At 36.3% G+C, this 27,586-nt stretch overlaps 2 protein-coding genes and 1 pseudogene across 5 annotated transcripts in view; 2 read left to right on the top strand and 1 right to left on the bottom strand.

The window, feature by feature from the left end:
- The window catches only part of LOC100153496 (olfactory receptor 4M1-like), a 231,804-nt gene that overhangs the window by 123,188 nt on the left and 81,030 nt on the right, over positions 1–27,586 (bottom strand). For all 4 annotated transcript variants that reach the window (XR_014809257.1, XR_014809258.1, XM_084966999.1 and 1 more), the window contains exon 2: positions 14,307–14,393. Coding sequence is in view for 2 of the 4 variants with exons in the window: in XM_084966999.1 (XP_084823125.1) it covers positions 14,307–14,393 (87 nt within the window). In the remaining 2 variants the exon portion in view is untranslated. The remainder of the gene's footprint in view (positions 1–14,306; positions 14,394–27,586) is intronic.
- On the top strand, positions 2,014–3,490 carry LOC110258556 (olfactory receptor 4F3/4F16/4F29-like; annotated as a pseudogene).
- LOC100155936 (olfactory receptor 4F15-like) lies at positions 22,273–23,208 on the top strand. The gene has a single exon (XM_001929411.1). The coding sequence runs from the start codon at positions 22,273–22,275 to the stop codon at positions 23,206–23,208; it is 936 nt and encodes a 311-aa protein (XP_001929446.1).

Raw genomic sequence — 27,586 nt, 5'->3', positions numbered from 1 at the left:
GTTCCTAGTCGGATTCGTTAACCACTGTGCCACGACAGGAACTCCGACAAGCTTTATTATCAAAGGCAGATGAGGTGTTTTCATGAATGAGACATAAGTAATAGAGTTTCACAGACACAAGATTGGCTCCTTTGGCGTCATAGATGATCTTTAAACATCAATGAATTATTAACACTAACATTAAAAAGCCACCTGTCAAAGAGTAAGAAATCAATACTAAGTGCATAAATCACAAAATGAATTTCTGCACCCTTGAGACTTAATTGAAAGGGGATTAAGATTTGACAAGAACCACATGCTTAAAAAACAAGGAGCCAAGGGGCCCAGGCAGCCATCAAAAGAGAATGGGAGGAGCCCGGGGAAGGTATAGACACAGGAAGATTAGTGGATGCTTAACACAGGCAGTGACATTGTATAGAGTTGGAACCAAGCCTAAGAGAAGCACAAACTGCCAACTGTTACAAACCCAAGGCTACTGTGAGAAGATAAAGCTTTGGATTTACAGCATCCAGTCCTGTGGCTCTATAAACTTCTCAAACTGGCATAAAATTTGATGGGATGATTCTTTCTACACCATTCACTTACTAATCTTAAACTGCCCTTCTCCACTCAACCATGTATTCATTTCTCTTCCTATGCTTTTCTTTTGTTATTAGCCTCCATGGGAATGTGAATCACCCACATCTCCATTCTACAACATTGACGACTCAATCAAAGTTCAGCTCAAAATGCAACAACATTCAGGAACCATACTCTGATCAATCTTAACCAACTTTTTCTTCATGTATGAAATTTCCAAATAAGCATTCTTTAGTCAGAAAAGAATACAGATGTTATTTTTTAAGAGACTTCCCTATGCTAAGAGGTAAAAGAAAATAAAAAGTTGAAAAAAGTCAATGGTAGAGTCTTGGGAAACATCCAGGATATACTTATAGGGTCTGGCCTTTAAGAGCACAGTGCCATGGTTGATGCTATGGATTACGGTGCACTATAGCTAGAGATGCAAGTTCTGGCTCTGACATTTGACTCCTCTGAGACTCAGTTTCTCCACGGGTAAAATGAATAAAAAGAGAGTGTGTCTTAGAGAATTTTATAAAGTTAAAAAGACAGGCTCCATGCAGTGCCTTGCATGAAGGAATCAATAACTGTTATCTATTAATACTGTGAACTGGAGTTTGGCACCTGCCATCTGCCTCTACATGAATTAAATCATGAGCCACTACAGCTGCCCACCAGCAACACTCTCAGAGCAGAGCTCAGTGGTGAGATCAAGGGTGAAGTACTCTGTGCTCTGGGAAAACTGGCAGAACAGGTCATCAGATAGTTATAGATATTTTGAGGAGAAGATTTTATGAACCCAATTCTTATATCTCCTCATATCTAGAAAATAACTAAAATCCTTCACAGTGATGTCTGCTCCTTGAGACTAGTATTAACCTTCAAAAGACCAGCAGTAAACTTCTGTAAATTGTGTGCATGGCTGCATGCACCTCCCACTTAAGATTCCCATGTCTGGCTTTCTGTTATTAGCAGTAATCTTTTGTCTCTACCTGACCTCTGTTGCAAAAACTCCTCTATCCTAGCTCCCCCATCAGCTCCTCAGAGCAGTTTTCTCAGGGTTACTTGAGATACTGCCTCCCGGGCTTAAGTCCTAAATCTGCCCCAAATCAAACTTAATTCTCAACTTTTAGGTTGTGCATTTTTTTAAGTCGACAATACTAGGTTTGGGTTAAAAATATTTTCTTACTGCTGTTACTTCTCCGACATCCATTATTTTATTTGATATAGAGGTTCAAGCACACCCCATGATAACATGTGTCTTGAGCAAAATGTTATAAATAATCTCAATCTGAGCCCCTTACTTCCAACTTGTACACTGAACAAAAACAAAAATGAAACACACATTCTGAGAGAAGCAAGGTGAAATACAGAATATACACAGTTTGGGCTTAAAAATTTCCTATTCTCCACTAAGGAGAATTTGCAAGTTAATATGAGAGCATTAACGTCAAGATGACTGAAATGGCTGAGACTATTCAGCTGAGAGAACATATAAGTAAGAAGTCAGGGAAAGTGCCTATCAATCTTGAGCAGCAAAACAACATAACTCTCTGATGATGGAACAAGATGGAAAGGAACTCCATTCACCTCGATCTAAAATATTCATTTTTTTCTCTTTATGTAATCATTTCCCTGGTCACCATAATGTTCTACCTTCTTCTTTTCCTTATCAGATTAAGTGATTTATACCCCGGAAAAATGGAACCCACAGACAAAACTAGCAAGACAAATAGGAAATCTACTTTTGTACAATGCATTCTGACTTTTCATCATTTTCTGTTCTCAGGTGATATGACCATCAGCTCTTCTGCCCAAGCCAATTGAGGGACCAAATGAGTCTGCGGTTTCTGAGTTTGTATTGCTGGGACTCTCAGGTTCTTGGGAAATTGAAGTTTTTCTCATGAAGATATTCTCCTTGATCTACTTAGGAATCATCCTGAGAAATCTCTCCATTTTGTTTCTGGTAATTTTTGATTCTCACTTACATTCTCCTATGTACTTTCTGCTTGCAAACCTGTCACTCATTGATGTGGGGGTTGCCTCTACAACAGTCCCTAAGATGATTTCAGACCTTCCAAAGAAATACAAGATAATCTCTTTCAAAGGTTGTATGACACAAATATGCTTCATCCACATCATGGGAGGAGTGGAGATGGTATTACTCATGGCCATGGCATTTGACAGGTACACAGCAATCTGTAAGCCTCTTCACTACTTGAACATCATGAGTCCTAAAATATGTGATTCCTTTGTCATCACTGGCTGGGTGATTGTGGTGATTCATGCTATGTCTCAATTTGCTTTCATTATAAACTTGCCCTTCTGTGGGCCTAACAAAGTTGACAGCTTTTATTGTGATTTTCCCAGGATCATAAAACTTGCATGCACAGACGGAGCCAGGTTTGAGTTTATTGTTGCTGCCAACAGTGGCTTCATGAGTATGGGAACCTTCTTTCTGCTAATCCTTTCCTACATCTTCATTTTGGTTACTGTCTGGAACCGTTCTTCGGGAGACTTATCCAAGGCATTAGTCACTTTGTCAGCTCACATCACTGTGGTGGTCCTGTTTTTCACTCCATGAATGTTTCTCTATGTATGGCCTTTTCCCAGATCATCAGTTGATAAATATCTGTTCATTGTTGACTTTATTATTACCCCTGTCTTGAACCCTACCATATATACATTAAGAAACAAAGACATGAAGGTAGCTATAAAAAGACTGAATAAATGGGGACACTACATCAGATTTTGTTAACTGGATCTGAGTTTGGACTTCTAAAACTCTACATCCATCTGCCCTATGGACATCTCCGCTAGGCATTTGACATTTAACATGGCCAGATCTGCACATGGCATCTACCTAGTTGAACAGACTTCTGCTATGCTGTAGGGCATCTACTCATTGCCTTAAGTACCATGGGAAAAGGGAATCCACCATAAAGCAGACTATTTTAGTATGCACTACTGCTAATTACTAAATAGCATTATTAAAAATGGGATTATCTTGACAATAGGAGAAATATAATAACATCTCTTCTGCTTTCCATTAAGTTTGTGAATAAACCATAGTCTTGCTTTGCTGGAAGTTAGGAGTCATCACATTGGATATATGAAGAACTAGTAGCTCTGCTTAGTTACTCAAGTTGTGTCAACTCAGAAGAAAACCCAAAGATAAAACTTGTCTCCAGGAAGTAGATTTGGAAGCTTGATTTTAGAAACATCATTAAAGGAGTAAGGGATTGAGACACAGAAGTGAAGAATGTAGATAAATGTACCTGGGTATAGATTATTATGTTCCTATGGGAGATCTATAAATTCTGTGATTTGGAAAGGTCCCAACTAAGGGAAATGAAGATGGAAAGCTGGAGTCCTTTTTTTTGTTTGTTTTTAGAGAGTACATTAGCTCCTTGGCACGCAGCCTTTCCCACACAGCATATCGTATGTGTAAGGAATCTAGATACAAGTTGTCAGGTAAAATTTTGAGGTGCTAGCAATGGAGAACAATCTCCTTGTTTGGAAATTATAAATCCTAGGGCATATTTAGGTTAACTTACTCCTTACATAACTTTACCTCATCCAGTCATAGATTCTTTTGTTTTTGCTTTTTAAGGCCACACCTGGGGCATATGGAGGTTCCCAAGCTAGAGGTCCAATTGTAGCGGCAGCTGCCAGCCAATGCCACAGCCACAGCAATGCAGGATCCAAGCCATGTCGGCTACCTACACCACAGCTCATGGCAAGGCAAGATCCTTAACCCACTGTCCAAGGCCAGGGATGGAACCCGCAACCTCACAGTTTCTAGTCGGATTTATTTCCACTGTGCCATGATGGGAACACCTAGATACTTTTTTTTATAAATAAATTTTATTGGAGTATTGGAGACTGACAATGTTGTATTGCAGGTATACAGCAAAGTGAACCAGCCATACATATACATATATACCAATTCTTTTTTAGAGGTCATTACAGAGATTTAATAGATTTTTCTAAGCTCTCTAGTAGACCCCTGTTACCAATTGATTTTGCAAATAGTACTGTAAATTTGCCAATTCCAATGTTCCAAACCAACCCATCTCCCAATGCCCACTGCAACATCTCCCTTTTGGTAACCATATGTTCGGTTTTGAAATCTTTGAGTCTGTTTCTGTTTTGTGAATAAGTCTTTTCATATCATTTTTTATTAGATTCCACACATAAGTGATCTTATATAATATTTTTCTTTCTTTAATTTACTTCACTTAGTATGATAATCTCTAGGTCCATCCAAGTTGCTGGTAGGTGGAATTATTTCATCCATTTTTACGGCCAAGTAATATTCCATTGTACCACATCTGCATTTTCCAATCCTCTGTTGATGGACTTTTGCCTTATTACCACATCGTGGTTATTGTAAATAATGAACACTGAGGTGCATGTATCCTTTCTAATTATGGCTTTCTCTAGCTATAAGCCCAGGAGTGGGATTACTGTATCATATGGTAGGTCGATATTTAGTTTTTAGGGAAGTTCCACATTGCTCTCCACCGTAGTTGTACCAACCTACAATCCCACCAGCAGTATAGGAGGGTTCTCTTTTGTCCACACCCTCGCCAGAATTTATTGTCTACAGACTTTTGATAATGGCCATTCTGACTAGTGTGGAATGATATCTCATTAATAGTTTTGATTTGCTGTGCTGTAATAATTAGTGATGATGAGCGTTTTTGTCATGTCTTTTTTGGCCCATGTCTCTGTTTTCTTTGGAGAAATGTCTATTTAGATCTTTTGATCATTTTTTTGATTGGGTTGTTTGAGATTTTTTCTTTATATAAAGCTGTAGGAGATATTTGTATATTTTGGAGATTAATCCCGTATCTATCACTTCACATGCAAAGATTTTCTCCAATTTGTGGGTTGTCTTAACTTTTTTTTTTTTTTTTTGCTTTCCATGGCTGCATTCACAACATATGGAGATTCACAGGCTAAGGGGTGAACTGCAGCTTCAGGTGCCAGCCTAGACTACAGCAACAGCAACACCAGATCTAAGCTGCATCTGCGACCTCCAATACAGCTCATGGCAATGCTGAATCTTTAACCCACTGACCCAGGCCAGGGATCAAATATACATCCTCATGGATATTAGTCAGGTTTGTTGCCACTGAGCCACGATGGGAACTCCTGTCTTTTCATTTTTAGTGATTTCCTTTGCTGTGCAAAAGCTTTTGCGTTTAATTAGGTCCCACTGGTTTCTGCTTGTTTTTATTGTCAGTATTCTAGGAGGAGGATCACACAAGATGTTGCTGTGATTTATATCAAAGAGCGTTCTGCCTATGTTTTCCTCTAGGATTTTGATCCTATCTGGGCTTACATTTAGGTTTTTAATTCATTTTGCGTTTATTTTTCTCTATGGTGCTAGAGAATGTTCTAACTTCATTCTTTTCCATGTAGCTGTCCAGTTTTCCCCAAATCACTTACTGAAAACACTGTCTTTTCTCCATTGTATATTCTTGCCTCCTTTGTCATAGATTAGTTCACCATAGGTGCATGGGTTTATCTCTAAGCTTTATACTCTCTCCCATTGATCTACATTTCTTTTTTATGCTAGTATCATGTAGCTTTGAGGTAAAGTCTGAAGTCCGGAAGCCTAATTCTTCCAGTTCTGTTTTTCTTTCTCAATTATCATAGATTCTTTAAAGTGGTAGCTGTTTTCAATTTCATAAGAGAAAGACTCTACACAGGAAGCACAAGCTATAGCAGTATTGTTGCTCTTAATCAATATTCTCTTCTATGACCCCTCATCCTCATCCAGTTCTATGGATCCATATTGCTTGCTCAGTGAGGTAACCCAGCTCATTTATGAGCAGTCTGAACTTCTGGTTAAAATGTTCTTGTCAGCCTATTGTTGCTATAATTACTCTTTTACACTTATCATAAACTATGAAGCCTCCAAGGGACGACTAAGTGGATCCTTAGTTTTAGAAATATTCTTTTTTTTTTTTTTTTTTTTAATGCTTGAACCTGTAGCATGTGGAGGTTCCTGGGCCAGGGACTGAATCCGAGCTGCAGTGCAACCTGTGCCACAGCATGGCAACACCCAATCCTGAAACCCATTGCACTCAGGTCTCCGCAGTGATCTGAGCTGCTGTAGTCAGATTCTTAAGCTATTGTGCCACAGTGGGAACTCCTTAAAAATAGTCTTCACTGTATCACCCATTAAGAAGCATTAAGCCTATATTTATCAAACTGGGGATAAAAAATGAGATAACTCATTCTTGTGATTGTTGTTCCTCTAACATGAGGAACTTCAAATAACAGATAAGCAGTTAAAAAACTAGGTGTATTAGAATATATACTATGTCTCATCAAAGAAGCATTTTTTCCACTCCAGCAGTTCCTAATATTTCAGTGACGGAAAACAGAAACAGCACCAGAAATTAGCTGAGATTCAAGATAAGAGGAACTACTATTTCCTCCATCCCTTTGGTTTACAGAACCATGTATTTTATCTATAGGGGGCATAGCACCATTTGAAGACCATTCAATATATACATCCTGAAGGACAGACCCTAGATCTGCAGTGTGTCATCTTCAAACTGGTGTCTCAGTTATAATTTAACAGGCTATTCCAATGTTCTATCAGATCCCAGTTGTGCAATATATGATAGGATCAATTGGTTCCACAGTTATCGTGCTTTTGTGCATTTTCTACTCTACAATGTGGGTACTCTTGGCTTAAGGAAATAATATGCACAATTTCATTTTGGAAATCCAACACTGTGAACACTTGGATAGCAGTGCTTGCCAAAGCAATCAAAGTAGGAAAGATAATCTATGCTCAGAATATTTATTAATACCAGGAAGGACAAATCTCGGTATCTTCTGGTTTAGGAGTTCAATGTCTGTAACTACTTTCAAGCGATTGATTTCTGTCCTCAAAAGATGGTACCATTTCAAGGATCTACCTATACTGCTGAAAGCCCAATCATTCTATAGTGGCAGAAGTTAACAAAAACTTGTGTAAGAGGCCTACTCTAGATCTTACACAGTCTCCCTTTTTACCAAGACATCCTCTTCATTTCCATGGGTTCATTGCACAAGCATTAGGTTGGCTGAGGAGAGGTTAACAACCATTTATCCATTCAATTACCTAGTTAAATACTTTATACATAGGCAATGATGATTTAAGTTAAATTCTCATTGCACCAATAAGTTGTGTGATTTCTATCATCTGGCTAAAATATGACTGATAGATCCCACTTCAATAAAAAAGAGAAATATTTAAATGGTTTCATTAAATTTAGCAAACATTTAAGGAAACAAATTCTTAAACTTCTTAAGAAATATATTAAAAAGGAAAAAAAAAGTTTATAAGGTGGGATAAAATAAAGGGTCTGAGTGTCAAATCAACCACATAAGAAACAGAGTTTACTGAGTTTCAATTTTTCTAACAACTCAAATATAGAGGAAATTGCAAGAAACAAGTAAAGCAAAATCTGAGACTGTAAATATAACTCCCCAGGTTCTTTCTTATTGCAATAGGATGCTCTTTGACCTAGATTTAAAATGAGGTCTCCACTGATACATGAAGGATATACCTTACAAAAAGTCATGAAATCTGTTTTGGTCATGAAATCACTCCCTTTCATATTCCAATAATTACAGAGTAAGTATTAATATTTTTTTGTGGGTTGTGTCCCAGAAAGCCTAAATTCCAAGTTAATTTATCAAAGGCAAACTAGAAGGACAGGATATATCCTTCCTGTTTTTTTGTTTTGTTTTGTTTTCAGGTTTTTGGTTGTTTTTTTTTTCTGTTTTGGTTTTGTTTTTTGTTGTTTTTTTTTTTGTTTTTGTTTTTGTTTTTTCTTTTTAGGGCTGCATCTGTGGCATAAGGAAGTTCCCAGGCTAGGAGTCGAATCAGAGCTACAGCTGCCAGCCACAGTCACAGCCACTGTAACTCAGGATCTGAGCCATATTTGAGACCTACATTATAGCTCACAGCAATGCCAGATCCCCGACCCACTGAGGGAGACCTGTGGATATATCCTATTAATAACATTCTATTATCTATCTAATAATAAATACCACTCAGTATGTTTTTTTGAAGATTTGACCAGGTAATTTTTTCCTGTTATTCTGATTGAGTTTCCCACCAGCTATCATTTTATCTCTCTCTGTTTCTGTATATCTCTACCTGTCTCCTCCCACCTTCCCTCTTCCTCTTAATTACCATGAAAGAGCAGTTCTCAATCCTTTCTTTTTTCAATAGTCAGAATATATACATTGACTTTTTAGGACCACACCTGCAGCATATGGAAGTTCCCAGGCTAGGGGTCTAATCAAAGCTATGGCTGCTGGCTTATGCCACAGCAATGTCAGATCCAAGCCACATCTGCAACCTATACCACAGCTTGAGGCAACGCCAGATACTTTAACCCACCAAGTGAGGACATGGATTGAACCTGAGTCCTCCCGGATAGTAGTCGAGTTCATTACCTCTGAGCCACAACAGGAACTCCATCAATAGTCAGAATATTTTTACAGTAACAGTATAATAAAGTAACATTATAATAAAGGAAAATTGTAACCCAAATTGTGTATCCCTTCAACACAGTCACAAAAATTGAAAAAGCAGTAACAAAGTAAAACCAGTGATATATAAGTAGGTCGAAACACCAAGGTAACTCAGCTTTATTCCTAGACTGTAAGGTTTCTTTATCAGTTGTAAATCAATTTAACATGTTAAAGATATGAGAAAGAAAAATCATAGAAACAATTTGATGGATACAGAAAAAGCATTTGATAAAATCCAGTACCCACGCTTAATAAATTCTAATGAAAAAGCCTTAGAAAATTAGGAATAGAAGGTACATTGGGTTGAATAATGTTCCCAAAACATTCATGTTCACCAGAACCTCAGGATGTGTGCTTATTTGGAAACAGCTATGCAGATTTCACTAAGGTAAATTAAGATCTTCATTAAGGTAAATCAAGATGAGATTGTGTTGAAATCCACTGAATGACCTTACACTGTACAGAAAGGGACACAAAGAGACGCAGAAAGGAGGCTCAGTGAAGACAGAGGCAGAGATTGGAGTTTTGCTGCCACAAGCCAAAGAATATCAGAAGCCACTAGGAGCTGGAAGTGGTAAAGAAAAATTATCTCCCAGAGTCTTCAACAGAAGCATGGCTCTATCAACACCTTGATTTTGGACATTGGTCCTCCAGAACTTTGAAAGCTTAAATTCCTAGGTTTTTTTTTTTTTTTTTTTTGAACCACCAAGTCTGTGGTAATTCGTTACAGCAGCCCTAGAAAACTAACCTAGAAGAAAACTAATTCTGATCCATGATATTTACACGACAGTTACAGTTTATGTTGCAGGTGATGTGAAACATGGACAGCTCTACCCCTGAGATCAAAAATATGCCCACATTCTTTCCATAACTAATTCTATTTTGCATTTCAATGCAGGGTCTTGTGAGTAAAATAAGGCAAGAACACTAAATAAAATGTATAAATATGGAAATTATAAATAAAACTGATACTCTTCACAGACCACACTGTCATGTACAAATTAGTTATCTTTCCCACAGTCTTCTATAGCATACCCTACCTCTTCATAATAGTAAATGATCTGATCTACAAAACAGAAACAGACTCATGGACATAGAGAACAGACTTGTGGTTGCCATGGTGGAAAGGGAGGAAGGAGAATGGAAGGGAGTTTGGGGTTGGTTCATGCAAACTATTAACATTTAAGTGGATAAGCAATGAAGTCCTACTGTACAGCACAGGGAACTATATCCAATTTCTTGGGATAGAACATGATGGAAGTTAGTATGAGAAAAAGAATGTATAAATGTGCATGACTGGGTCACTATGATATATAGCAGAAATTGGCATAAAACTGTAAATCAACTATACACCTATAAAGATAAAATTTTAGAAACTGAACTTAGTACACTACTGCTTATTATCTTCCTGTATCTTTCCATAGATGATAAAATAAATGAGTTCAGGAATTACTGGGGAGTACATCAAAATATAAACATATTCTTCATACTATTTTCAAAGTAAAGAGATAAAAGCAAAGACAGTTGAGCTTCTATTAAAGCAAAACCAAAATCACAGGATTGTCAGACTACATACAAGTTTTGAAATCAATTGAAAGTACTATGTAACACAAAGGAGATATATGGGAATCACATAGTTTTGTATCACAAAGTATTATGTGATTTACAAAACTCTAGGAAGAGGACCCACTGGTGTAAGGCAGGGTATCTCAGCCCTCAGCTGTACTGATACTTTAGGAAGTCTACATCTTTGTTGTGGGGAGATGTTCTATGTATTGTAGAATTTGGGGCAGTCTCCAGGGTCTATACCCAATAGATGCCAGTAACAGCAAACCCTTCCTTCCAAACTGTGACAACCAAAAATATTTGCAGGCATTTCAAAATGTCACCTGAGGGACAAAATCATTCTGACTTGAGAATCAATTATTTAAAGGTCTTATAGGAATTTTACTCAGTTCATTCTTATGGAGCTCAAGTCACATGCTAACTCCAAGTGTTCAGTCCACACTGCCCAAGCAGCAAACCACACAAGGTTTCTGAGTATTTTTTTAAAAAAAGACATTCTATATGAAAAATCTACAGTGTGATTCACTTATAGGGGTCCACCAATATCTCCATACAGTATTCGAATTTGTCTTAGAAACTTCAACTACCATAGTATCTACTCTAAAAGAGTAGGCCCCCGCCAGAAAGTATCATAAAGAGATAAATCTGTGAATTTGGGAGAATTCACACTCTCTAGCATCCTGTCTTGCAAAGTTGTCTAAAGTGTTGCTACTTCCTGCTTGTCAGGCCCAATCAGCATGATATGAGCAGTGTAATGGACCTGAATGATATCCTATAGAATAGATAACTAGAGAAAGAATAGAGGCCTGATATAAAACAATGAACGTATTGTGCTGGATGGACCTGCCCACCGAAGGCAAATTTTTTTTTTGTCTTTTTTTTTTTTTTTTTTTTTTGTCTTTTTGCTATTTCTTGGACCACTCCCGTGACATATGGAGGTTCCCAGGCTAGGGTCGAATCGGAGCTGTAGCCACTGGCCTATGCCAGAGCCACAGCAACGTGGAATCCGACCTACACCACAGCTCACCACAACACCAGATCCTTAACCCACTGAGCAAGGCCAGGGACCAAACCTGCAACCTCATGGTTCCTAGTTGGATTCGTTAACTACTGTGCCACCACGCGAATTCCGCGAAATTTTTCTGAACATTTTTACTAAAAAATATAGAGGGAGGAAAGCATTTACTAGACTGATAATTATACGTGAGCAATGAGATGAATACTGATTTAATCTAACAATAATTCATATCTGGAACAACAGATATGATTGAAATTACCACCTGATTAATTTTAGCATAATATATTGTCATTCTTAAAGATCTACGAGTCTTCTTTACAAATCAAATAGCCAAGTTGAAAGTGAATATGGCAGAAATCCAAAGTGCATATTTGGGAGAGTGACACCAGTCCGATGGTGGAACAGAAAATCCCAGCTCTTATTACTCCAGGGAAACACTTAACAATGCTATGCATGCTAAAATACCTTTATGAGATGTCCAGAATGCAGTAAAGAAGCTGCAATGGACCAAATGAGTGAAACACTGAGAATAGCCTCATTGAATTGGGAAAGAGCAGTTTCTCTACCTGAAAAAGCACTTCTCCCAAACCAACACAGCTCAGTACCTTGAAAGATCACATCATCCCTAAATTTCTCCCAGGGAAAAAGAGAAGGTGGAGCTGTTGCAAGGACTACAGTGTTATGGTAACCACCCAAGAGGCCAGTTTCTATCTTGCATCACACAAGCACTGATAGAACCAGCGAAATTTGGACCCCTGGGGGCAACAAAAACAAAGGAAATGGGCAGGTGGCTTCCTGAGAAAACAAATGAAAGACTAAAAAAATAAACAAATTAATCTAAGAATAGTATTTTTTAAATATAAATGAAAACAACAAACTTTTATCTAGACAAAGAAAAAGAGGAGACAAAGTCATAAATGAAAGAAGAGATTAAAACAGATAACACAAATTTAAAAGAGCATAAGAGTTACTATGAATACTACATGCCAACAAATTGGATAACCTATAAGAAAAGGATAAACTTCTAGACACATGCAACTTATCAGGATAGAATCATAAAAAAAAAAAAACAGAAAATCTAAGCAAAACTATAAGAAGTAAGGAGATCAAATCAGTAATCAAAATCCCCTAACAAAACCCAGGACTAGATGGATTCACTGGTGAATTCTAAAAGACATTTAAAGAAGAAATAATAAAAATCCATCTCAAACTTTTTCATAAAGTTAAATAGGAAAGATTACTTCTAAATTCATTTTATGAAGCCAGCACCAATATTTAGGAAGCACTTATATCAAAATTAGACAAAGACCATATAAAGGAAAATACAGGCCAATACCTTTGAGCAACATAGCGAAAATCCTCAACACAATTATTAGCAAATGGAATTCATTAGCACATTAAAATGATCATACAACATGGCCAAGTGGAACTTATCCCTGGGAGTCAAGAACAGTTCATCACATGCAAATCAATTAATATATTATAGATGATTAACAGAATGAAGAATAAACACCACAAGACTATTTCAATAGATGCAGAAAAGTATTTAAAAACATTAAATACAATTCCATGATAAAACCTCTCCACAAACAAAATATAAAGATTTTACATAAACATAATAAAGTTTATTGATGAAAATCCCAAAATTAACATCTTAGTCAATGGTGAAAAGATGAAAGCTTTTTCTTTTAAGTTCGGGATCAAGGTAAGGATACCCACTCACAATCGTTTTACTCAACACAGTACTACAAGTTCCAGCCAGAGAAACAGACCAGAAAAAGAAATAAATCAATAAGAACTGGAAAAGAACAAGCAAAACTGTCATTATTTTCAGATAACATGTTACTATTAACAGAAAACATTAAAGACCCGCTAAAATATTGATCAAACCAATAAATGAATTCAGTAAAATTTCAGGATACAAAATCAATATACAGAAAATTCTCTGTGTTCTATTCACTAATAACAATATATCAGAAAGAGAGATTAAGAAAAATCCCATTTACAATTATATCAAAAAGAATAAAATCCTGAGAAAAAATGTAACCAAGGAGGTAAAAGATCTACACATTGAAAACTATAAGACACTGATGAAAGACAGTGAAGATTACATAAATAATTTGAAAGATCTATGCAAGTGGATTGAAAGAATACTGTTAAAATACCCATATGATAGGAAGCATATAAAGATTCAATGCAATCCTTATCAGAATTCCAGTGGAGTTTTTACCAAAATAAAATTTTAAAAAATTATAAAATTTGTACAGGACCCTCCCAAAAAACCCCAACTAGCCAAAGAAATCTAGAGAAAGAACAAAGCTGAGGGCATCACATGCACTGATTTCAAACTCTATTACAAAGCTATAGTAATCAAAACAGTTATGGTGTTGAGGCATAGATCAATGGAACAAATTAGAGAGCCCAGAAATAAGCCCATGTGTATCTGTTCAATTAATTTATGACAAAGCAGCTAAAAATATTTAATAGGAGAATCACAGGCTCTTCAATAAGTGGTGTTGAGAAAACTGGAAAGTCACATGCAAAAGAATGAAATTGGACCACTATCTTACACCATATTAAAAAGTTAATGCGAAATGGATTAAAGACTTACATGTAAGATGGAACCTTTAAAACTTCTAGAAGAAAACTTAGAAGCTTCTTGGCATTGGTCTTAGCTGTGATTTTTCTGGATATGACACTGAAATTAGAAGCATTAGAAGCAATAATCAGCAAGTGTTAGCACATCAAACATCAAAGATGCAGAACATCAAAAAATGAAAAGGCAACCTACTGAAAGGAGAAAACATTTTCTAACCATATATCTCATAAGCAGTTAATATTCAAAATGTGAAAAGAACTCACATGATTTAATAGCAAAAAAATCCAATTAAAAATGAGCAAAAGATTAGAATAGACATTCTTCCAGAGAAGGTATACAGACTGCCAACAGCTGTATGAAAAGACTCAACATTACTAATCATAAGGAAAAGACAAATCAAAATCACAATATCTCCTCACACCTGTTAGACTAGCTATTAACAAAAAGATAAGAAATATCAAGTGTCAGAGAGGATGGGAATAAGGTAAGTTGTTGTAGCCACTGTCAAAAACAGTATGGAGTTTCCTCAAAAAGTTGAAAATAAATCCAGCAAGTCTACTTCTGTCTATTTATCTGAAGAATACAAAAACAGTATCTCTAAAAGATATGTTCAGTGGTATAATTTACAATAACCAAAATGAGGAAAAACCCAAGTGTCCCTTGATGGATGAATAGATAAAGAAATTGTGAGATGTGAGATGATTGCATATATATTCAGCCATATATATTACATATAATATATATTATATAATTAAATATCATTCATCCACAAAAAGAATGACATCTTGCTGTTTGTGACAAAATGGATGGACCCTGAAGGCATTAGGTTAAGTTAAATAACTCAGACAAAGAAGGGCAAATGTCATAGGAACTAACTTATATGTGGAATCTAAAACTAAATAAATAAACACCCAACCTCACAGAGATAGAGAAGAGATTTTTTATTGCCAGACATGAAGGTTGAGAGGTGGGAAAATGGGTGAAGGACGCCTAACGGAACAAACTTCTAGATGTAAAATAAATTAGGTCATGGAGTTATAACATAAAGCATGGTGGCTATAGTTAATTACTGCATTGAATATTTGAAAGTTGCTAAGGCAGTAAAACTCAAAAGTTACCATCCAAAGAAAAAAAATTTCTATAAATACATATGGTGACAGATGTTAACCTAATTTAACGCAATGATCATTTTGCAACATAAACGATATTGTATGTCAGTCATACTTCAACTTAAAAAGGAATACTGTTAAGAAAATGAATGGACAAGCCACTGAACACCTATATATACCAAGGGCTAATATATACAACTGGAATATATTTTAGAGTATATAACAGAACATATATTTCAAGAATATACGAACATATATATAACCCTAAAGTTAAAACTTAAAAAGGCAAACAACCCTTAAAAGACAGCGAGGCAGTTTCATACAAAACTAGACATACTTCTACCATGTATAACAAAAACCATTATCATATATTATGTTTATAACCTAGGGAATGTTTATAGAAGTTTTATTCATTATTGCCAAAATTTGGGAGCAACCAAGATGTCCTTCAGAAGGTGAGTGAATAAATACACTGGTACATACACACAATGGAATATTATTCATTGTCACTTCTGTAGCTTGGGTCACTGCTATGGCAAATATTTGATGTCTGGCCTGAGAACGTCTGCATGCAGCATGTGTGAGGGGAAAACAAAGAAATGGTAGAACTTCAAATGAATAGTGCTAAGCTAGTCTTAAAAAGGCTACAAAGTAAAATAAACAATTTTAAATAAAAAGGTTACAAATTATATGATTCCAACTATAGACAGTCTAGAAAAGACAAGACTAGGAACACAGTAAAAACATCAGCGGTTCCCACGGGTGGGTTAAGGGACAGGAATGAATAGGCTGAGCACAGAGGGTTTTTAGGCAGTGAAGCTATTCTGTAGGATTATATAATGATGCATACATTTCAATATACATTTCTCAATACCCACTGAATGTACAAAACAAAGAGTGTACTGTAATGTAAACTACAGACTTCAGCTAATAAATGTGTATCACTACTGGCTCATCAACTGTAGCAAATACATCATCCTAAAGCAAGCTGTTAAGAAGAAGAACTTGTAGAGTGTGTGAGAGGAAGAATGTGGGAACTCTACACTTTCTGATCCGTTTTTCTGTAGACCTAAAACTGCTTGAAAAAAATTAGTTTTAAAAAATCCCAAGTGAGATTTTTCTTAGTGTAATTTGGCACTACTTTTGAAACGCCCCTCATTTGCTCAAATATCAATCCATTATTTCTTTAAATTCCAAGTGTGACAAGCAGCTATGGGTATGCAGTGATAACTTTCTTACACTTTATATTGGTGCCAAATACTCATTCATTTAGCAGGCAATAACTCAAGGCACATCTAAGGTAAACCTGAAATTCTTCAATTGTGACAAAAAAGAACACAACATTGAGCAAAAAAATGGCTGATCAACATCATATTGAACTGCTCAATTTCCCTGTAACTCCGAAAATCTACCTTTGGGAAAATCAGTGTACACAGAAGACCAGATTTCCATTAGACAAAAAAGTATGGACAATATCCAGTCCTGCTAATTGATGTCCTTCCTAATGATATGAACTATTTTTAACTCTTTGTTTTGAGAAATGGTGGCAACCCACAAAGGGTGTTGTTAACTTCCTATGTCTCAATCTCTTGAAGCTTATGCTGAGTGAAACATGCACCTGAGCAGGTACCTAGAAAACCTAGTCTCCAAATCCTAGCAACTGGTTACAGTTTATTCCTCTATCTTTTCTCTCTCTATCTCCAGGTTCCTTTTGCTTACACTCTTTAGTTGAAGCATCTTCAATTGTCTTGTTGTATATCATTCTGGTCTCACTTTCATAATTTCTCTTACATTATGAGGTGAATTTCTCTTCAAAGAGATCTTTATTAAATTGATGTTTGAAGGAACTTCAATTTTCCTTCCTTTTTTCTCACTTAGATTGGTGGAAATAAAAAATTATGTCTTGGCTATTACATTCCAACTGAGCACAATCTGGTAGAGAAAGCTATCCCTATGTTTGGAAAAAACTGAATGACCAAACCTTAAAAACCATTATAATTACTTGAAAAACAAACTTTTTAGGTATTTAATATGTGCCAGAGCATGCTCTGATGCTTTCTATGCCTTAATTCATTTAATCCTCACAACAACACTATAAGGTGTATATGACTGTCATCCTTATTTTATAGGTGAGGAAACTGAGGGACAGGGATGAAGCAAATCATCCAAGGACACATAGCTCATAAATCAAGGAGATGGAGATTCAAACTCAGGTAGTCTGGCTCCTGAATCTGTGCTCTTATTTTGAAATTATACTATTTTTGAAATTGCTCATATCATTTTTCCTATTTCCTCCACTATTTTCACACTTTCCTTTGAAATGAGAAAATTCATAAATATTACTTGTAAAATGTAGGAATTAAGAATTAATATTTAGGAAAAATATAAAATTATAAAAATTCCACAAACTAGAGGCATTGCAGTGTAAAATCTAAATATTTCCATATACATATTTACTTCATTGGTAGTGTTTTGTATTTCATAATCTTTTTAACTTAATGGCAAATGTCATCATTTTTTCAGGTTGGTTTATCTGAATTTCTAATTTAGTTTATGCACATCAAATATCTTAAGAATATGAATTCAAGGATATTTAAAAGCTCTCTTCTTTATTCATGTAGCAAATTGCTTTTTATAGGGACTTTGATTTTAGACTGAATTTTCCCAAGTGGGAATGTTTGTCTGTTCAGCAATATTTCTATAGCATGCTTTATGCTAATACTCCACTGTAGCTCAGGGGAAATTGGCAGATACTCTGCAGCACCTATTACACATTTTGTTTGAGGAAAAAGTAAAAGGGGGGAAATTTGTACTTTTCTACTTTTATTATCTTAGATTTAGGATCTAGTTGGAAATGCAGGGTATTGAGGTCACTTTGAAAGGCACATGGTGGGGAAGTGGCTGACTTCTAGATTTTTGCCCCTCAATGTGCAAGTGACTGAGTGAATGAGTTCAATTCCAACGTCATTTGGTGGAGATTTACTCCAAATGCCCCAGAGGGGCTTTAGGCTTCTGAATTTGTTTAACATTCCTTATCATATGAATGTTAGCGAAGACTATCCTTTAGTCTTGCCTACATTGTGCCAGAATTTGTGCTAAGTATTGGAATATACAAAGTCAGCTACAAGTTCCTTTTCTCAGAAATCATAGTTGAAAATAAAAAACTAATATGCAAAAACTATACTATAATTATTATAAAGAATGCACAGGCTATAACAATAATTTAGATATAGAAGCTATTAATCTTCCTAGGGTCTTCAATAAATACTTCAGAGTAGTGACATTTAACCTATCTCTCTTTTTTTTCTTTTTTATGGCCACACCTGTGGCAGAGGGAAGTTCCAGGCCTCGGGGTCGAATCAGAACTGCAGCTGCCAGCCCACAGCACAGCCACAGCAATGCCAGATCCAAGCTGCATCTGAGACTTACATAGCAGCTTGTAAAAGCCGGATCCTGAACCCACTGAGCAAGCCAGGAATTGAACCCACATCCTGATGGACATTATATTGGGTTCTTAACCCTCTGGGCCACAACAGGCACTCCAGCCTATGTCTTGAAGGAGGAAGGAAAAAAGGGAAATAACATTTGTGCCAGATAGTTTTATTCTCTCAGGTCCTCAAAACATCAGGAGAAATAAGTTATTCTTTTCCCATTTTACGGACAAATAAATTTCATCAGCATTATTGGATTGCTTGTTCTGGTTTCTATAGCCCATTAGTGGCAGAGATGGAATGGCAACTGAAGTCTATCAGGTCTTAGAGCCAAAGATGCTTCCACTTTGTGATGAAATAGCACAAAATTAAAACATATGTAAAGGCAGAGAAATTTGAAAAAATATATAATATGTTCAGTTCATAAAGGGTCTTATGTGATATACTACTGCATTTTCAGTATTCTTAATGGTAAACCCAAAAGTTCAAATAATAGAATAACATGATTATATTTGATTTTTAGATATAGATCTGAAGGCATAGTATATAGAAAAATAACCTTAGGTAATACTGGAGGCAGAGAGATCATTTGGAAGGCTTTTCAGTCGTTAAGGTGAGAATATAAATAAACCAGAATGAAGAACTGACAGTGGAAATGAAGACAAGGAAAAAAAATCTGAGAAATATTCAGGAGGTATAATTTTCCACCCAGGATATGAGGCAAAGGAGGCAACAAGGGTGCTATGTAGATTCCTGGATTGGGCATCTAAATGAATGGTCATATATTTCTTAGATATTTTAAAAGTGGTAGAATCATTTGTGAGTTCAGCCTTGGGCATTTTAACTTTGAGATTCTTAAGGGATATCTATTTATGTACTACAGTATAGTCTTGGATATACTATTCTGAGGTCTAAGGCTAGAATTACAGATATAGAAATCCTCAATAAATGGAGGTTGTTTAAAATAATAAAGCATATTTATGATAAAAAAAAAACTTAGTATAGACTCTGCAGTCCCATCAACTATCAAAGAATGTGGGTGGTGGGGGATCTGTGTATTAGTAAAAGACAATAAAAGAAGAGCGAAGTATAGGAGAAAAGGTGAGAGCTTTGTTATACATTTATTAGGAATGCATTCAGCTTTAAGTAACAATTCCTTATTTATAGTCCCATAAACAAAACAAGGTTTTATGTTTTTTCACATTATAAGATGTCAGAAGGTACAGCATTGCTAACATCAGTTAAAGATTTTTTAGACTGTACATACTATCATTTTTTGCTGTTCATACTATCATTTTTAACATGTAGGCATCTATCACATTAACATTGAAAGCAGGGAAAAGAGCCTTCTCCACTTTGAGATATTTATTTTAATTTAGGAAAGAAAACTTTTCACGGAATACATTGTTCTCTATCTCATCAATCAAATCTAGGTTACATGCCCTTCTTAAACCAATCCACGGCCAATGACACTGGATTATCATGTTTCCTCTGGTGGCAAGGATAAGGATTTACCTTCCTTTGAATCTGAGAAATCTCTACCAAATATCTAAATACGTAGGTATTCTTATCCAGAAACAATGATGAAAAAGACTTGGGGATAGGAAACATAAATAGCAACCAATTACAGAAGAAATTTTTTTTAAATGGATGATTAATCGTATCCAATTTGAAGAAGGAGTAAGCAGGATAAAGACTGAAAAGTGATTACTATATATGATATTTTTACAGACTACTGTATGCTGAAGATTTTCTGGTGTGGAAGCTAGCCTTGGTTTGCTTCAAAAAATTGGAAATATAAGTTAAAATAAACTTACTTGTGAGGGGTTTGATAGATAAAGGGAAAATCAGAAGGAATTACCACCATTCTGTCCTTGACAGATTTGATTTTGAAGGAGAGTTTCTATGTGTAATTGATTGAGGGAAGTGAGAAGTTGGGGTAAAGGAAACAGGTTAATTGATGCTTCTAGACCCTTGGGACGATTTAAAGTATATTTGGTGGTGCTGGACTTGAATAATGTTTGGAGCATGCACTCTGAAACCCTACAGTTCTTAATCCAAGTCCTGGCTTTGCCACTTTATCCGAGACTCAGTTTCTTCATTGGTGAAATGGGTATAATAAAACTGAACCTCTCTTATGGAATCACTAGGAGATTTGAAAGAAATGTACTTAACACAATTCTCTGAGTGTAGAAGACACTCAAATTATCTGTGATCATTATAATTGATTCTTAATCATTAATTGTCATTATATTTACTAATATTTACAATCAGGTACCTAAAATTTTACTTTTTTTTTTTTTTTTTTTGTCTTTTTGCCATTTTCTTGGGCCGCTCTTGCGGCATATGGAGGTTCCCAGGCTAGGGGTCGAATCGGAGCTATAGCACTGGCCTACACCAGAGCCACAGCAACGCGGGATCCGAGCCGCGTCTGCAACCTACACCACAGTCACAGCAACGCCGGATCATTAACCCACTGAGCAAGGGCAGGGACCGAACCCGCAACACCATGGTTCCTAGTCGGATTTGTTAACCACTGCGCCACAATGGGAACTCCATAAAATTTTACTTTATTTTAGTTTCTAATTAATACATTTACTAAAAGTGATCATGGACCAAAGATGAAACATGCCATGAACCAAGTGTTATAATTATTAAATCTTGGGAGTTCTCTGATGGCCTAGCGGGTTGAGGCTCCTGTGTTCTCACCGCTGTGGCTCTGGTTGCTGCTGTGTGGCGTAGGTTTAATCCCTGGCCCAGGAATTTCCACATACTGCCTGTGTGGCAAAAAAGAAAAAAAGAATACAAAAAAAAAAAAAAAAAAAGAGAGAGAGAGAACCTGAAATAAACGTTGCAACTCTCATTTAAAAAATAAAAAATAAAAAAAATAAATAAATTTTGTCATCTGAGTTCCACTTAAATTTTAAAAGCCTATGGTAAGGAGTTTGGGAATATGTTCAAGTACTTTTGTTCTGGTGATCTCTATAAGCTCAGTGAAGTAAAGGAATATTAATGGGGTAAGAAAGGTCCAGATAAGATCATGTAGAATTGGTGTAAAAGCACTATTAATAGCAGTGTGACCGAAGAGATGATAATCATTTGGTGTGAGGACACTTGGGGCAAGTGTCAGAAAAATGATCCAAAATTTTTGAAAAAAGAAATTTAAAAAGAGATTTAACTGTGGGAGGAAAATTAAAGTAACTCTTTTTGGCTCTATCTGCACATCTTTACAGTCACATTTTTCCCATATATCCCCAACAGTACAATAAATTTGTTGCCAAGCCTATTTGTTACAAAATCGTCATTTCTCTCTTCTCATTGATTATATCTAACTTAATTAGCAAAGAAAATAGAAAATACATGTTTTTGCCAGTGATGCTTATTCTTTTTAATTTTTATCCTCAGGTCACTTGAAAATCAGCTCTTCAGTCCCAGTCAATGGGTGGACTAAATGATTCTGTGGTCACTGAGTTTGTATTACTGGCCCTTTCTTGTTCTTGGGAGAAAAAAGTTTTTCTCACATTGATATGTTCTTTGCTCTATTTAGGGGTCATCTTGGGAAACCTTTTAATTTTGTTTTTGGTAATTTTTGACTCTCACTTACATTCTCCTATGTACTTCCTACTTGTGAATCTGTCCCTCATTGACGTGGGTCTTTCCTCTACCACCGTCCCCAAGATCATCACAGACCTTTTAAATGATGACACAGTAATCTCCTTCCAAAGTTGTATGACACAGATATGTTTCATTCATACGATAGGAGGAGCGGAGATGGTATTACTCATAGCCATGGCATTTGACAGGTGCACAGCAATCTGCAAGCCTCTTCACTACTTGAAAATCATGAATCCTAAAACATGTGTTTCATTTGTAATCACTGGCTGGGTAACTGGGGTGATCCATGCTATGTCTCAGTTCTTATTTGTTATAAAGTTGCCATTTTGTGGGCCTAATAAAGTGGACAGCTTTTATTGCGACTTTCCTAAGATTATAAAACTTGCATGCACAGATGGAGCCGAACTTGAGTTTATCGTTACTGCCAACAGTGGCTTCATGAGTATGGGCACCTTCTTCCTGCTAATCCTTTCCTACTCCTTCATTTTGATCACTGTCTGGAAACGTTCTTCAAGAGACCTATCCAAGGCATTTGTCACTTTGTCATCTCACATCACTGTGGTCTTTTTGTTTTTCACTCCATGCATGTTTCTCTATGTCTGGCCTTCTGCTCCACCATCACTTGATAAAAATCTGTTCATTGTTGACTTTGCTATTACTCCTGTCTTGAATCCTGCCATCTACACATTGAGGAACAAAGACATTAAGGTAGCAATAAAAAGATTGTGTAAAAAGATATCTTACTCTAGATTTTGTTAATCACATCTTTTTCTGAAGCTTCAAAATTGTGTATCAAGTAGGTCCATCTCCAGTAGGCACCTCAAATTCATCAAATCCAGAATAAGTGCATTATCTGCCATCGTAACCTGCTACTACTTTACCTGTGGAGTTTAAGACTGTTAGCACTACCATCATGGGGAATGTAAACGCATCATATTAAGAACTGATATTCTTACAGAGAACAGCATGGTCTGACAGAGAACATTTTAATTTTAAACTTTGGGTTATTTTTCAAATAAAGAGATATATACTAGCACTGTTTATGTTATTCATACGGACTAAAAGTAAACTTTAAATTTGTTGTGATGAATGTCAAGAATCATCACATTGAATTATTGTATTATTAAATATGTGGTCCCAGAATGCCCTTAGTGGCTCAGGGGAAACAAATCTGACTGGCATCCATGGGGACACAGGTTCAATCCCTGGCCTCGCTCAGTCGGTTGAGGATCCAGCATTGCTATAGGCTGTGGTGTAGGTTGCAGACGCAGCTTGGGTCTGGCGTTGCTGTGGTGTGGTGTAGGCCGGCAGCTGTAGCTCTGATTTGACCCCTAGCGTGGGACCTTCCATATGCCATGGGTACGGCTCTAAAAAGATATAAATAAATAAATAAACAAACAAATAAATGTGTAGTCCCAATGGCTTTATTGTTATTTTAAATAGACAAACTCTGAATGCAAGTTTTTATTTGGAAAGTTTTCCTAGAAGACATTGGTTCAGAAATGAGGACATGAGACAGAGAAGGGAAGGATGGCACTAAAGGGTATGTTAACTGGTATCCTACTACTATGAAAAAATGAAGGACACTGTGACCCTTTAAGAAACTGTATAGATTCTATAACTTGCAGCTATCCTACTTGAGAAGCAAGGAAGCTGTGTGTTTCTATATTGGTGCAGCTCTAAGGCATTAACTCCATGGCAGTTCTGGGCTTCCCCACAAGGTGGGTTGAGCACTTATTTATTTATTTATTTATTTATTTATTTATTTAAGGCTGCTCCTGCAACATATGGAAATTCCCAGGCTAGGGGTCAAATTAGAGCTGCAGCTGCTGGCCTACACCACAGCCACAGCAACACCAGATCCAAGCTGTGTCTGTGACCTACACCACAGCTCACAGCAAGGCTAGATCCTTAACCCACTAAGTGAGGCTAGGTATCAAAACTGCATCCTCATGGATATGAGTTGGGTTCATTTCCACTGAGCCACAACGAGAATTCCTGAGTACTTCTGACATCCAAAAAAAAAAAAAAAAAAAAAAAAACCCTCAGGCAGAAAGTCTCTGGAACTTATGTTATAAAACAACCTATATTTGTGGGAATATTAAGTGCAGGGTGACCTGTGTGAGGAACCAAGGGCCTCAGATACACTCCACATATTTCCATACTTAGATGTGCTCATGTTCCATGTAAGTTTACACCATCATTAATTTTTCGAACATGGGGGTGTGAATGGTACAAGTGTTTATAGGTCCTGTCACTGCATGTACTGCATGTACCTAAGATGATATTTATCATCCTCATGTTTTTATTTTTATTGAGATATAATTTATTTACAATATTAGTTTCAGATGTACAGCATAGTGATTCAGTATTTTTGTAGATTATATTCCATTTTAGGTTATTGTAAGATAATGGCTATAATTCCTGTGCTATACAATACATCTCTGTTGCTTATCTATTTTATTCATAGAAGTTTGTATCTGGTATCCATCATCTTTCTCTTCCACAGCCTGCTCTAGATTCCCCTCACATTTATCCAACACTTCTGCTGATCAAGATCACCTGCCCAGATCCATCTCTTCCTATCTGAGCAGCCTGAGTCCAGGAATACCATGCTTCTGTCAGACTGTACTTTTTGCAACTGCCCATTTACAATTGTCATAAATCGCTATTGATGCAAGTGTAACAGCAACTCTATTTCTTCATGATAATGAAGGTTAATTATACCTGGCATAATAGAAATGTATTTCTTGTCTGATGGTCTTCAAACACAAGGAAATAAAAATGACTGGGGAGAAACTAAAACTTCAGGTAAACTGGAATATTTACTCTGTCCCCAGAAAAAACATTCTTCCCACCCAGCAGAGGTTAAAGTTATAGGTCCTGAAAGCTCAAATTCTCCAAAGAAGTGATGGTGAATCAAGCCACTCTCACCATTTACCACTGTTTTCCAAACCTATGCATTCTGGGACACAAACCTTACAATGTCCATTGGTTTAAAGTATATATCACATGTTAAAACACAAAGTATTGTCCCTAAACTGGTATTAACTTGCACCTTTATTTGCACCTTTAAAAATTATCCCCATGTTCTATCAGCTAACAGCTTCTGTTTATTGAAACCTCAGTAGATCACTCGGTTGTATGCTCATTTGTACTTTATTTATTGTAAAGATATTCTTTTGCCCTAAGCAATGTTATGAAGGGCATTAGGTATGCTCTATGTTTTTGGATTATCTGACAGCCAAGGTGCTGCGGTAAGAATCACTAAAGCCATACCTGGAAAAGATATTTATCCTGGCAAGAACAACTTGCTGTTTTTCCAGCATTGGAGGGATCCAATGTAAATAACTTGCCATCAAGTTGCTGAATAAATGCCTAAATGTATGAAACTATATCGAGCACTGAGCATCCACTCATATGTGGTTCTGAAAGCTCAAACATTTAACAGTGGCTGTAGCTATAACTGGCTTAGTGAGAAGAGACCATGCTGAAAGAACCCAGGGAATGGCTTCATTCTGGCCATTTAAAATTATTTAATTCATGGGCTCACTGTACAAGAGAAAAACCACAGAGAGACTTCCTATTTGCTATTTATAACTTCTTCATTCATGGATCATTTGTGGAAGCACTGAAGTCCCTGATCCAGATTATCAACTCTGCTATTTAATACTAATCTTGGAGTACAGTGAGATAAGGAACATAAATAAGAAGTATATGTGCCTTTCTTCTTGCTTTCTTCTGGTTAAAGGAACAATGATATCACATCTCACCATGGCCCCGAGTGTAACTAACCACTATCCATTTTAAGTGACAATGTCACAGTTATACAGCAATTATAAAACTGACCCACACTAGTGAATATAAATATCACAGACTATAGTCATTTGACAATTACCAGCAAAGTGCTAGTTTAATTGTTATTTTTGCTTTTCCTAAATACATAAAACAGAAGATAGAAAAACTAACCCACATGTTATGAAATGGAGGAAGGAAATCAAATATCACCTCCAGAAACTAATAAATTAGCAACTAGGAAGGATTTAAGGCAGGAAATCTGTGATATTAAATGTATATTCATAATAATGATACTATCATTGGAATGGTAAAGTAAGCCCACAAGAGATCTATGTTTTATCTTATAATAAAGGTTGCTTCTCAAAACAAAGGTGGATAAAAATAATTACAAGTAATTATTCATTTGAACAAACCAAAAAAGAGGTATAAATGGTATACTAAGAAAGAAGGTAAATGGAATCATATAAAATGCTCAATTAAAACAAAGATAGGAGAATAAAAGGTGGAAGACAAAAGTGAAAACAAAGAACAAGGGTCAAAAATAGAAAACTATAACAAATATGGCAGATATTAATCTATTATATAAATAAACACTTTGAATGTCATAGTTTAAATGCATTAGTTAAAAGACAGAGATTGCCAGAGTGGATCAAAAACCACAATCTAACTATATGTTGTCTACAAGAAGTCCACTTTAAATATAAAAACACATATAGATTAAAAACAAATGGATGGAGAAAAATATACCACACTAGCACATATCAAAGGAAAGCAGGAGTAGCTCTATTAATTTCAGAAAGAGTAGACTGTAAAGTAAGGAAAGTTATCAGGGATAAAAAAAGGTATTACATAAAGATAAGGGGGTCCATTCTTCAAGATTTTGTAACAATTTTTAAAATGTGTGAAACTAAAAACAGAGCATGAATCTACATGAGGCAAGAACTGATAGAACTGCAAGGAAAAATAGATGAATCCACTATCATAGTTGGAAACTTAAATACCCCTCTCTCAGAAATGGACAGATCCAACAGGCAGAAAAACAGTAAGGATAGAATTGAACTTTAAAAACACCGTCAGGGAGTTCCCATCATGGAGCAGTGGAAATGAATCTGATTAGGAATCCTGAGGTTGCCGGGTTCGATCCCTGGCCTCGCTTAGTGGGTTAAAGATCCGGCATTGCCATGAGTGTGGTGTAGGTCACAAATGTGGCTCGGATCTGGCATTGCTGTGGCTGTGGTACAGGCCGGCAGCTACAGCTCCTATTACACCCCTAGCCTGGGAACCCTCATATGCCGCGGGTGTAGCCCTAAAAAGACAAAAGACAAAGAAAAAGAAACAC

The sequence above is a fragment of the Sus scrofa genome, chromosome 7 (genome assembly GCF_054392235.1).
Source record: "Sus scrofa isolate SSC_HxYL_T2T_F1_AM1 chromosome 7, Sscrofa_HxYL_maternal_Yorkshire_Landrace_v2.0, whole genome shotgun sequence".
Classification (NCBI taxonomy): Eukaryota; Metazoa; Chordata; class Mammalia; order Artiodactyla; family Suidae; genus Sus; species Sus scrofa.
This window is presented reverse-complemented; position numbering and strand designations above follow the sequence as displayed.